Source organism: Phaethon aethereus (assembly GCF_964289735.1).
Source record: "Phaethon aethereus genome assembly, chromosome: 5".
Taxonomy (NCBI): domain Eukaryota; kingdom Metazoa; phylum Chordata; class Aves; order Phaethontiformes; family Phaethontidae; genus Phaethon; species Phaethon aethereus.
The window spans coordinates 12,938,591-12,952,208 of record NC_138579.1 but is presented as its reverse complement, the minus strand read 5'-3'; the positions used below and the strand labels follow the sequence as shown (position 1 = coordinate 12,952,208).

Sequence of the window (13,618 nt, the reverse complement as noted above, 5' to 3'; positions counted from 1 at the left end):
ATGAGAACTCAAATGCCTAGGAGGAGAAAAGGTAAAAGATAGAAAAACATAGCAAAGGATAACTTTAAAAGGTAGCAGCCTGTAAAACAAGGAGGCAAAGACGTCAAAAGTGTTTTTATAAATTAAACATTCTTTTAGCATGTCAAAAAGCTTACAATCTATCACCTCCCTGATGCACACTGACAACATCTAATAGCTTTAAGACCAGCAAATTACTTAAAAGGTCTCACTACCTATGACCAAATTAAATTTTGTGTCATACGTACTGTGCCATCTTCACTCATTTTAAGACAGGATCCAAAGTCTGCCAGTCGTATGTGGCCGTTCATGTCCAAAAGAACATTATCAGGCTTTATGTCCCTGTTATGACCGAAAGAAGTGAAAAGATTTAAATATATAATATTAGCTCTGCTTGTGATGATTAATTTTGCATCAGAATAACAAAGAATTTTATGTTGGGATACCCATGGATTCAAACTCTTTTTAATGCAGTATTTACAAACCTCTCCTCACGCTGAAGTTACAACTTTGCCCACAATATTGAGACCTTAGATTACATCAGAGATTCAGCTCATCAAAGTTGAACTCTGAATGGCCAAATAACCAAGCAGACTATTACAGTGAGTCATACGACCGTAAGGATATGTAGTTTACTTCAACAACATCATTTCAAGATTATATGCATCACAATATATAGTTTAGGGACAAGACAGACAAAAGGCAATCTTCTAATCTCATGTTTTTCATTGAGATTTATAACCTTCTTAGCTAGGAAGATTTTTTTACTGCTTCTCTAAATTTTGTCCAGCATTTCTGTTGGCCAGTATTTTTCAACTATTCAAGACTTTCTATATACTGTGCACAGCACATTTGCTTCTATAGGTACCTAAAGGCCTTTGCATCCTGTGAACATGCATCAGTTTTCTACAAATGGCTGAATTCCCCTAACTCCAGAACACCCAAGTCTTGCAAGGTAACTCATACCAGTCTCCTTTCCTTCCTTTAGCCAACACTGTCCAGGATCAGCTCCCAAGATGCTAGCATATCACCATGCCACTTTGAAATACTATTAATTGTACAACAGCTTCAGCTTAATTTTTGAGGAAAAGACTAGAATTACTAGGAACGTGGAAAAAAATCGTGCCCTAATACACCTTACTACATAGATGTGGAAGTTGTCAATGTGCGACTTCTTAAGGTGCTGAATTCCAGTGTCACACTTGACAAGACTTATGAGAAAAAACATGATAGGTTTAACAAAGGGTCCTCATATGTGTAAAAATCCTGACAATCTGATAAATTTTTTGACCACAAACTTCAATTAACACTTTTTAACCAAGGGCTAATGCTTTGAAATTAATTACTGAAACTTCACTAATACTGTTGCTCATTAGCAGTTTTAAGACAAAATAGTAAATGCTAATCCGTGCCTGTCAACATAAATTAAGTGCATACTTACTTGTTATAATACAGAAAAATATGCACTAACCCAGAAAATTAGACCATCTCACTATGCTTTCCCAATAAACCCATTAGTAATTTTCTATTTTTAAACTTATTCCATACATTTCAGTTCCAGATACTGTCAAGATTCCCTTACAGTCCCATAACCACAAGTCAAGCACAATAGGTGCAGAGGACTATTAAAGCTTATATAAAACTATACACCATTTTTTTCTTTGTTAGTTTTTTAAACAACACTTCTCACAGTGCCATTCGAAGCATGAGCCAGTCTCATCCAACACATCTCCGCTTTCCTGCTTTGCATGCAGATCTTGCTTGCCTAAGGGAACACTGCTTCTGTTCAGAAAAGCTTAATGCTCTGTCTCCGAGCTCCACTGTTTCCTATCTACAGCTAACAGGTCATACAAGCCTTTAAAGGATCCTTGAAATCCTCTCCAGAGCAATCATGCTTCTTCCTAATCCATTTCAGTTGCCAAGCAGTAATTTCTTGGGCATTCATACATCTCCTATTCAAAGCGTTTGTTTTGGCCTCAGAGCCATTCATTCCTATTGCCACAACAGACATTCATTCAGCCCCGTGCAAAGATGTAACTGGTCAGCTGGGCCCCCTTCCTCAGAAATGGGTGCAATGGTGCCTCTGGTGAACTTCTCTGAGCCCGTAACATTTCAAAATCCCCACATATTGTCCACATTTACTCATAGGAGGATTACAGAGTTCATGTATCTTTTCTCTTTTTATTTATTGAACAGTGATCGAAGTCCAAACAGAAGAGTTCAAAGTCTTCAGAGTTTGAGAATTCCCTATGTCTTTTAAACATTAATTGTAAATAAAAACCACCTCACTTACCTAGTAGTTTTCACCCATAAATTTCATAAGAGACAGTAAAACTGTCTTTATTTCACAGACTAAGAAATAAAGGCATAAAGAGGTAAAGGGACTTGGCCAGGATGTACCTGCAAAGTCAGATAGAAAGCTAGTATGAAGTCCACTTCTCCTGAGCTGGGACATTCAGTGACCTATCAGGAACCTATTCGTACAGCCACTGAAGTACTTCGCTACTCTCACACCCTGTATTTTCTAACTTCTCTGTTTACTGAAATCAAGCTATAAAGTCAGCATATAAAGAGACAACTGCAAAGGTTTCCAGAACTAGTATAATTTTGCTTTCTAATTGACATAGCTGTTAAAACTGAAAAGCAAACAAAATATTTATCAAGTGCCTCCCTTGCGCTACTCACAGCTCTTCTGAAACAGTTGCTCCAAGAGAAAGCCAAAAAAGAAGCACACAAAGTGTACTCTACCTGCCTGACCCGCTTCCTCTGACAGAGAATGAGGAATGTGATATATTTTTAACTACTACAGGACACAACCTAAGTTAACATGATGGTAGGCACCGATTCAGAATATACATCCTGTGTGCAGAAACAAGACAGGCACATGCCCACTCATTACAAAAACCATTTGAGGATGACCTCAGGTAAACAGATGCACTGATATTATCATGGGCTTGCTGTACGTAAATTTTGCAGAATGTCTAAACATTTGCAAAAAATTCAAACTGCTTCAAACGTCTATGTTGGCTTGGACAAAGGCAGATAAATATTCATGAAGTGAATTGAGGATAAGTCAAGAAGCCTGATTAAAAATAAAAGCTTTAGTAAAAGGTTAGTCAGATAAATGTCACTGCTTCTAGTATCAATCCATCAAAACTTGGTATTTAAAATGTAATAGCTTATACAGCTATTATACAGTATACAGTAAGCAAGTACCCACAGCAGTCTGCCTGTGGCTACTCTGCCCATTTGTATATGTAGTAACATCTTTATAACTTTGTATGTGTACATGCATTTTTTCCCAAGTGAGACAGTACTTTTTACCTGTGCACATAATGCAGCTCATGTATGGAATGTATAGCAAGCACCATTTCACCAATGTAGAACCTAGCCATATCTTCAGGAAGCTTGTCTTCAAACTTACTGAGAAGTGTCAGTAAATCACCACCAACATAGTAGTCCATCACTAGATACTGAAAGGAGAAATAAAGCAGTTAAGTACCAAGAGACAGGTGGTAACAAAAAATGTAAAGTTCATCAGTTATCTGCTTAAAGAAACCCATTTCACTAATTTTTTTTCTATGCCTGGGGAGGGTTGTCAAAATTGGTAGTCATTTGTGTTACTTTTATTTGCTTATTTAGTGTAAAAACATAGCATATTCCTTTAACAATCACAGTAAGGGTGACACATCAGCATTCAGTTCTTACCATTAAAAAAACCAAAAACCAACCACCAAGATATGGCAGCAACAAATGAGTAAATTGGAGTGAGTTTATTTCTGCTTTAACTACAGTGTCACACAAAGAAAATTATCTAGTGTCACCAAAACTAATGTAGGTTATCAACTCTTAAACTGACAATTTCCAGAGGATGCAGGAAGAAAAAACAATACTTGATGCAGTTTAGTCTAAAATGCACATTTCGTTACTACTTTTAGTTTTCGTACCATTTCAATACTAGCAGTGGTTCCGAAAGTGGGACTTATCACATCCTCAAATACTCATCTTGGCACATGCTACATGATGGATGCATAACATAGGTGGCAGGAGCTTGATGGCACTATACATTAGGGATGACCATGACAAGCCAGAAGCACTGTCAAGCCAGAGGAACTACAGTGGAAAATTTAAAATTCAAACGTTCATGTTCTTCTGAATATATTTCAATGAAAAAGTACAACCTTCTAGGCTAGTCAGCCATCATCCTATCCATGGGAAGAACCAACACAGATAGGGTAATGTGAAAGAAGAAGGACTCAGAATTGCTATTTGTTTCTCACACCACAAAACTAGGATTACATTTTAGTTATTTCCTAAATCCAGACCATTGCTTCAAGTATAACAACTGTATCTAGTACTCTATTGGTCTTGAGCCATTCTGTTCCATGCTTCCCAAGATGATTTGATAGATGGTTTTAGGAATAACTTTGCTTATTATGGAATTAACTTCCCAAAGCAGTCATCTTGTTTTTCTTCTCAAGGTCAAGCAACCTACAATCCATTGTCCCTGGCACAGATTCACCTTCCACAAGGGAAGCAAATTAAAGAAGGTAGGAACACAAAGGAACATAAAGTGCAATACTAACCATTTCCTCACTGTCTTTTGGCCTAAAAAAGCATCTCCAAAAGGCGTAGGTTTTGGTATTTTTCTCCATCTTATTCAAATTATAGCTTAATCTGATAGGCAGATTTCATCACTTATGTTGAAATTAAGGAATTTTAAACATGTGTTGGAACACTGTATACATGCAACAATTATGATTGAAAACAAAAAGCTATACAGCAATCTTATTTTAAAATGGATTTTGCATTGAAGTATTTGATCTCAAATTCAAGGCTAGGAGATCTTATAGAGGCTTCTGTGGGAGCTGAAATATCCTGCCTGTCAAAGAGACAAGGTAAAGCACTACCGTCAGGTCCCACAGCATTCATAACTCAGCAAGAACTCAGCTGACCCATGAATTGTGGCACTTGGATCAGTGGAAGATGGTGAGACCTCTTCTATAAGAAAATCAAATTTTATTCACCTTCCAATTCACAACGATCTTCTTGCTGGGAGGCACTTCTCCCTTCACATAGGGTTAAAATAAAGGCTATTCTGATGCTGAAATCTAAAGGTATCACATTTCTTCCAGAGAAGTGACATCAAACAGGGGGAGAGTAGTTGGAAATCAAAGGGAAAAAAGACATCAAAATACTCTCATAAATACTCAGAAGCCTTTAAGAGGCTGACAGCAGACAAACACACATATGCCCTTCTTCATGAATGAGACCGGTAAAGAAAATTTTTCTGGTAAGTCACAAGAAAACTAACGATTTGAATCTGGAAGATATTAGGAATTTCCATATCCATGGACTGTGTTTCACCTACACCATATCTGCTTCAGCAAAATCACCAAAGGCTCACTTAACTCATCTTGACTCAACCTGTCTCTATGAAAGCTTTCTAAGAACCAGAAAAAAGCCATGTAACATTTCCATGTAGTGTCATTTAAGAGTTTAGAAAACACTACTACATGGTGTATTTGCCTCTAAATCATTTTAAAACTATAAGAGCAGAACCAGAAAATGAACATTTTGTGTTTCTTGCTTATATTTAAGTTCTGCATCGTCACATGATCTACTAATATTAAATAGAGGGAATAAAACCCCAATTACTTCTAGATTCTCCAAGGGCAGCTACTACTTTTGTACCTTAACATCTTTCCTTCTCTCTATTTGTCTCGTTTTGAACCCTTTATCATGCAGCCAGAGGATGGCAAAGCCCTAGGTGTGGGATGACACCAAGGTTCTCTCTGCTTCAGGGTTAGCTTATGTGGTTTTGCATTTGAGAATCACTAGCTATAATGCACAAACATCACTGGGACCAGATATCAGAACCTAGAGCTTTCTCTTCCAGAGGACCGATGTCCATTCCAGGCTGGAGAACCAAGCTCTATTGTCTGTTCTTGTTTTGTTCTCAGCTTTGCGTTCCATTCTACAAGGATAAAGGATGAAAGCACAGCTAAAAAGTAAACCCAATCTGCCCAGGTTCTGTAACGCTGGCAGCGCTGTCCCAAGATGTGGAAAAATGGGGCTATAAACTTCTTCAAACTGAACAGAGAATTGAACAGAGATCTTTTAGCCCCTGGACAAGTGAACCACTAAGATGCTGTGGAAGAGAACCTTCTGTCCAGGTTTTTGTATGAAAGTCACTTCCTGATGTTTCAGCATTTCTTCATGCATCATTTACAACAGAGTGACTGAGATGCAGATACACTCCATCTGTGAGCACCAGACATTTACATGAGATGGATGCTGAGTAACAGACCAAATTGGAAGGCAGCGCATCGGCACATGCAGAACCAGACCTCAGGCAAGCTGGGAATCTGCTGACTTTGGCTGCCAGGCAGTTGTTGCTTTCTTAGATACTGGATCTTAAATTAGATACTAGATGTCTAAATTCTGCTGTCAAGTGAAACTGCAACATCTACATGTCTTTGGGAACTTCGGGAAAAGAAATGTATTATACCGTTATAGCTTGCTTGGAATAGATTTGTATAAAATGGTATGAGCAACACTAGATCCCTCTCTATACTGTCATTACTACTGCCTGCTACCTTGCACAGCTAACAATGTTTTCTTAGGTAGCTTCATTCTTAACAGCTACTTGGAAATACTACATTATAGGATGTCCTAGGTTATTTTTATGCAAGTCTGAAGGCTGTTTGGTTCTGTGGGATTTGAAATTATAAGCTATCTTCAGGAGGCTGTGCCAGAGATAACTAAACTTTGAGAGGTTGAAAATCTGGATCTATCACAAAGCATTCAATGGAAATAGCCCGTAAATGAAGGTCTGAGACCTGACTACATCTTTGCTTACAATGTGCTTGTTATTCTGAAAATACTTTTAACATGACAGTCAAAATAATCTGTGTCATTTCAGCATCTGTGAGAATGTTGGAGTATTTCGTAACTCTTTCATATGCTTAGTTCCTGAACTCATTGGCAGTCTTTTATTAATACATTTTTTTCTTATTTATAATCATAACTTGCTACTGTGGTACTATCTAAAAAAGTGTTAAGAAGGTGAAAACTTTTACATTAGAACTATGTCAGTTGTTACAGAAATAGCAGGTTTACAAACCCAGCCTCAAGTAGTCACACAGAAGCTGTATTGTTCAGTATACTGTAGTATGCTTGGGCTTTACTGATTTTGCTCCTGACCAGCACCCTCCTGACTTCTGTGACTAAAGTAAACATAGCTTACATGTTACGGATCTAGTAAGCCATCATTAAAAAAATGTAATAGGAGTAATGACTTTCTTTATAAATGGTTGCTAAAGTCTCTTAAACTACTGAGATAACCAATCAGCTGATTTAAAAACATATTTTATTTAAATACCTTTAAGAAGTACGCTATTTTTTTCTTTTAAAATATCAGTTAATAATTTTTTTAAAATAAAATTTTAAATTACTTTTGCCATTGTTATCCAAAACATTAAACATAAGCATGATATATTTTATGCAAGGTTAGATTAGGCAATTTAAGGTGCTTAATTAAACCTCTATATACTGTAGTACTACACGACTGTCTCAGTCTCCTGGACTTACAGTCAGTCCTTTGAAGTTCTTCAAGGAGAAAACAAGAATGTTGAAATACTGCTGTGAGGCATGAGGTGGACTGATTTATTGCACTAATATCCTTAAATGTACCAAAAATAAAGTTCTTTCATAACCTAAAGCTTTTATTTGCTGATGAATCAAACATACCAAATAGTTCTCGTCTTGAAAGGCATAGTGCAACGTAGTAATCCACTGACAATCTCCATTCACCAAGACATTTCTCTCTTCTCGGAAGCAAGCTGTCTAAAGGAAGAGAGGGGAAAAAGACATTGTCAACATCAACAAGTAGTTTTCACAGGATGAATATATATAGATGTTTTATGCGATTATTTAAAATTACTGAACAGAGGTCTCTGTTCATTGGAATTCAGTCTGCACAAGTGACAAGCCAGGGAATCTCTGCAGGCTTGTAGTCAGGCATTCAGTCACTCTAACCCTGACTGTGACATTGAAAAAACCAACAAACCACCAACCCAAAAAATGCAACCACCACCACCCCCGCAAAACACCAAAAAACCCACAAACCAGTTTGAATCTTTGTTCTTTAATGTATTTTTAAAAGCCAGAAAAATGATAGCTTGTCACTGCAATCTGTAGCAGAAAGATAATGGCTCTAGGAAAGTAAGTCTGGTTCTTCTAAAAAAGACCTTTGTGAAAACAGAGTTTCATGTATACTTTTCTTACATTACAGTTCCAGTTCCAGACACTGCCAACATACTATAGGAAATAAGCAGATTTTACTATTACAGTCTTATCTTTGTCTAGTATAATACATTTTCATTTTCAGTAATCTTTCCTCTGCTTCAAATAGCACACTGCAACACTTCAGAAGAGCTAGCTCTGTGCATCAGGTTTTCTCAGCATCTTTACAAAAAAACAGCTTTCATAAACTTCAGGCAAGTCCTCCTTAATAAAAACATATTAACATTTTTATTGCATCAGAACTATCAAGATGCAGACCTTGGGACTCCTCCTCTACTCTCAATTCAGAAAGCCATTATTAGGGTATTGGGTAGCTGCAGATTCAAGTGTTTGGATTCTAGACAATAATTTATTTTTTTTGTCATTGCCACTTGTCCAGATGTCCTAGAAAAATGTACTACAGAAGGGACATTCCTGGGAAGCCCAAGCCTTACCATATACTCATTGCATCTTATAAAGGTATCTCAACCATTTTTCCTCCTAAGGAAGCAAAAGTCAATTCACATTTCTACTGAAGACCATACTGTGGCCATGTTGTAGAGCTAGCAATTATTGGTGCAAAGAGATGTAAATTGTAATTAAATGTTAACTGAGAGTGGTTTAACGGTTTATGAATGCAAGGCCAAAGTACTCTACAAAAAGTTTGGCAGCAACAGCAGCTCCAAGTAATCCTATACCTTGCCCACAGTACCAGAGCACAGCACTTCTCAGTTCTTCTGGCACCACGACGTGAGGAGGCTGCCAACACAGAAAACTACTTTGTTTATTTTTGAAGACATCAGTTCGTTGATCCAGTTCACTGAGCAACCCCAAATAGCAAGGGAATGTTATGAACACTTCAAAACCAGTAATGCTGCTGAACACTTTGCATCATGAATTCAAAGTATAAGACTCTCCTTTTCTGGTTACGCTAGCTTAAAAGGCCTTGAAAAAGCACGATGGGCTACCTAATCCGTCAGTCAGGACTTACTTGGAACTGTCAACACTAATACACTAATAACTACGTATTTTGCTGTCAGAATAACAAATACAAATGACCCACCTTATCAACACAAATGGCATACCTATTTTTGCTTGCAACCCATTTATGGATGTCAGTTGATATTCACTAATCTTTCCTGATTTTAGTGGCTTCCAACCATATGATTTTTTTCTTGCAGCTAGTACACAAATAAGCAGTATTTAGACAACTCTTTGCTAAAGTCATACAAACCAAACATAAACCAGTGTAACACTGTGCTGCTTAGCCCACTCACAGAGTGGATAATAAAACACCTGAAGTCTGCTTTTCAGTGGAACTGCCCACTTAAGAGGCTACTATATTCTTGTAGACTTCATTTTAAAAACTAACAAGTTTTACCACATTTGGGAAATTTTAACACACAGATGTTTTATGAACTTGATGTGCAGGTTATGAAGTCTTGCTTATCCAGAAAAGCCAAATCAACTGAGCAAACTGAACAGAAAAGACAAAGGGGCACAGCAGAGAAGACAGTTCCTTTATTGTCTTCTGTAAATGGGGAAAATCAGTGGAAAGAGAGCTTAGCTGGACTGCTACTTGTTCTAAATGTGTTTTGGGAAAACTACTGCTCATTATACCTCTTTCTTGGTGGATAACCTTATTCCACCTCTTGCCTGCCTGAGAGGGTAAGAGGAGTTAGTCTTGTAATTTGAAGACAATTTGTAAAGAGCTGCCTTCTCAGGACATCTCTTCATGTAAAAGTTTCAGCTATTTAGGTAGGCCATTTAACTAAGATACTTTAGAAATGACTGAAGTAAGCCAGCACAGCTGTATTTCCATTAGAGTTTGGGAGTTCTCTACAAGCAAACCCAAAGGTTTTAAACCCAAAGGTTGAAAAGAATTCTATCACGAACTAACCCCATTGAAACCTGTCTTGAAAGGGCATGAAATTTCCCCCATACAGGGGAAGGCTTACTGCAGAAACGCTGAGGCAGCACAGCCAGGAGCATCAACTCCCCCGACAGCTCAAAGAACAGCCGAGAGGCAGCGGCTGCCGCCGCTTGTAAAGATGAGCATGGACCGATGGACGGAGTGCAACTAAACCGGGCAAAGGCAATGGCGGAGAGGGGCTTCACAAAAGAGGGAGGAGGTTTATTCACAGGAAAAGAGCTGGCACCGACTCACTGAAAGGAAGGGAGGGACTACGAAGGGTAGGCTGGGGGAGGAGGTGTCAGGAAGGGGACAGAAGAATAGGACAGGGAAGGGTCAGCAGGCTCAGTCCTCAGCAAGCAGCTAGCCCTCGCCCATTAACCGAACTGCTGCAAGTCCCGATGAACTACACAGATTTCCCCCTCAAATCTATTGCTCGTTTACCTGCTGACTTATGTGATACTACATTTGCCGTAAGGTATTCCTCCACCATGCAAGAGTAGGTACCCCAGGAATATGCCACCTCCCATGGCACATTCTCAGTAGATCCTTTCCTAATCTGTGAAGTACCCATCCACATTTACATAATTTGTTGTGACAATGTATGTCTCCATCAAAAACACCCTTCTTAAACAGTTTACCTTCTTAACACGTTTTGTTTTACAATCTGAATCTGTGATTCCAAAATATTTAGTTATAGTTTCACCAGTTATATAAATCCTGTTATAAACTGTAGGATCCAAAGCTCCTTAATGTATGCTTTCTGAATGTGAGAGAAAAAAAGACCTTTTCATAATGTTTTTGTATACAGCTGTGAATGTCATAGTAGCACCAATCTCAGCTTTCATGTAGTCCTTAACTTGCCTTTATTGTAAACAAAAATCTGGCCAATAAATTCAGGGTAAGAACTAGGGCAGACTGTCTGGTAAACGAATACACAGTAATGCTGAGAACAACAGATGCCTGGAAGGGACTGTCAGACTTGATTGCATTAAAACAGCTTAAGAAGAAAAGAAAAAAGAATGAAGCTCCCATGCTCATGAAATAATTCTTCCTAATCGGGAAGAGCTTCAATGTCATTTTCCTAATGCCATTTAAAAAAATTCTCTGCGTTAAAGAACCATATTACTTACCTCTGCCCTTTTAAGCATTTCCCATTTATTTAGAATTTTCATTGCATAAATGCGCTCTGTACACTTCATTTTAACAACTGCAACCTGAAATAATAAGATATCTTTATTTCACAAAAGCACTGTCAGAGAAATACAATATTTAAATAGCTTGATATTCACACAAAAGCATGGTAAGAGAAACACAATTTTCAAACAGCTTAATGTTCACAAATTAATAAAGTAAGTTGCTAAGGAGTCATCTGCAATCAACTCACACATTGATAAACTACAGCTTGAGTCTTTGCTCCTTCTATATTCCTCCTACACTACCACTATGATGCACAGCACACCAGGTGTGGTCAAGTGCTCATGATCAAGTAAGTACACGGCGGGGACGATACAGGAGGAGTACGAAGCTTTTCATATGAAGATGTGCAGTAAAGCTGTATTGTTTGCCAAGAACAAGTGATACTTGTACGGCGTTGCCTTCAGCCAACGAGGCAACATTTAAAAGTGCGGCCTGAGAAAACAAGAAAGGCTGCTGTCAATAGAAATACACTGCATTTGACTAATTTGTTTTCACATTTCAGGTTTCAGAAACTTGAAAGATATTTGCAAATTAACATGCTTTTGTGTACTGTATGCAGATATTTAAAAAGAAGCAAGAACAGTATTCATTTACTTATTCATCATTTTACTTGAAGCATTTCACTATGCATCCTGTGTATTAGACTTGCTTAGACTGGTCTATTATGAACAGTAGCTGTGCACATAGCTGTACAGTGGAAGAAAAAACAAAGTAATACAAAAACTTCAAGGCTTAGGAATGCAAAAACTTTATTTTGACCAAAACTTGTATTCTCTGAGACCAAAATTAATTCTTCTTGTAGTAAAGCCATCATTTCCACAAAATTCTTCCAGCTGGCTAAAGAAAAGCAGGCATCGTGACTAAGACAGCACCATTTTCACAGGACTATACATGGACTGCTTGAGTATTTCTGCTGCTTCTCAGCTCGCCTCTGTTTCAGAAGTAGAAAACCAACCAGCATTCACTGCTTCCAACAGAGCTCTGAATAGCAGCAGGAAAAGTAACAAGAATCACATCAGCAGCAGCAGCAGCATGCCTCTTCTGCTGTTTAAAAACTCTTATCCACAACGGGTTCAGGAGCTACAGCAGCTCTAAGATGCTGACTATAAAACAAGTTTGGAAAGTGTGTCAAGCAGAGCAACACTATACAAAGTCAGAAGTCCTGAGGAACGGACAGGGAAATATAATACCCCCTGCACCTTACCAGTAAAGAAGCTTCAGATGAGGGGCAGGGGCACGACTGCTTCTCCAGTAACATGAGAACGGGATATTCACATTTAGACAGACACCTGAGTCTGCAGATACCTAAACCTCCCACCCCTCAGTGCATGTAGCTCTGCTCACCAGGTCACATAACAAATGAGCAACACCTAGTACACACCTGCACACGGTCATGAAACAGAAATGTATCTTAAGAAAAGGACTATTATGTATCCATTACAGGAAAGCATGGAAAAGTGGCTCTAAACGCAGCTGCTGGGAAAGACAGAGCACGAAGAAGCAGCTTGTGTAAGAACATCCACAGCTACATCACATGCCAGTGTCTCCTGGCCTACAAACACCTCCCGCAGAACACTGCTCGTGCTGCAGGGGATGGATGAGTAAGACGAGAACATCTCATCTGAACACGTGAGGTTCTTTGGGACATAAGAAGCTGTTCAACACCAACCTTCAGTAATGGCCTAAAACATTTGGCTTTGTTCCTGTCCTCATCACAGCCTTGCAGTTAAAAGCCATTTTAACAACCTCTCTGCACACACTTCATTGAATTACCGAATCCCAAGCGCAAGTACTGGCTGGGTGGAGAATGGATTGAGAGCAGCCCTGAGGAGAAGGACTTCGCGGGGCTGGTTGATGAGAAGCTCAACATGACCTAGCAATGTGCACTCACAGCCCAGAACATCAACCGCATCCTGAGCTGCATCACAAGAGGCACAGCCACCAGGTCGAGGGAGGTGATTCTGCCCCTCTGCTCTAGTGAGACCCCACCTGGAGTCCTGCGTCCAGCTCTGGGGCCCCCAATGTAAGAAGGACATGGATCTGTTGGAGTGGGTCCAGAGGAGGGCCATGAAGATGATCAGAGAGCTGGGAACACCTCTCCTGTGAAGACAAGCTGAGACAGGTGGGGTTGTTCAGCCTGGAGAAGAGAAGGTTCAGGGGAGACCTTATTGCAGCCTGCCAGTAGCTGGGAGGGGGCCTACA

General features: G+C 39.0%; 1 protein-coding gene across 1 annotated transcript in view; it reads right to left on the bottom strand.

Annotated features, from left to right (window-relative positions):
- CDC42BPB (CDC42 binding protein kinase beta) overlaps positions 1–13,618 on the bottom strand; it is a gene marked incomplete at its 5' end in the record, with an annotated part of 92,952 nt that overhangs the window by 41,479 nt on the left and 37,855 nt on the right. The window contains 4 exons of the mRNA XM_082000973.1: positions 267–360; positions 3,343–3,491; positions 7,771–7,866; positions 11,350–11,433. Coding sequence (XP_081857099.1) covers positions 267–360; positions 3,343–3,491; positions 7,771–7,866; positions 11,350–11,433 — 423 coding nt within the window. The remainder of the gene's footprint in view (positions 1–266; positions 361–3,342; positions 3,492–7,770; positions 7,867–11,349; positions 11,434–13,618) is intronic.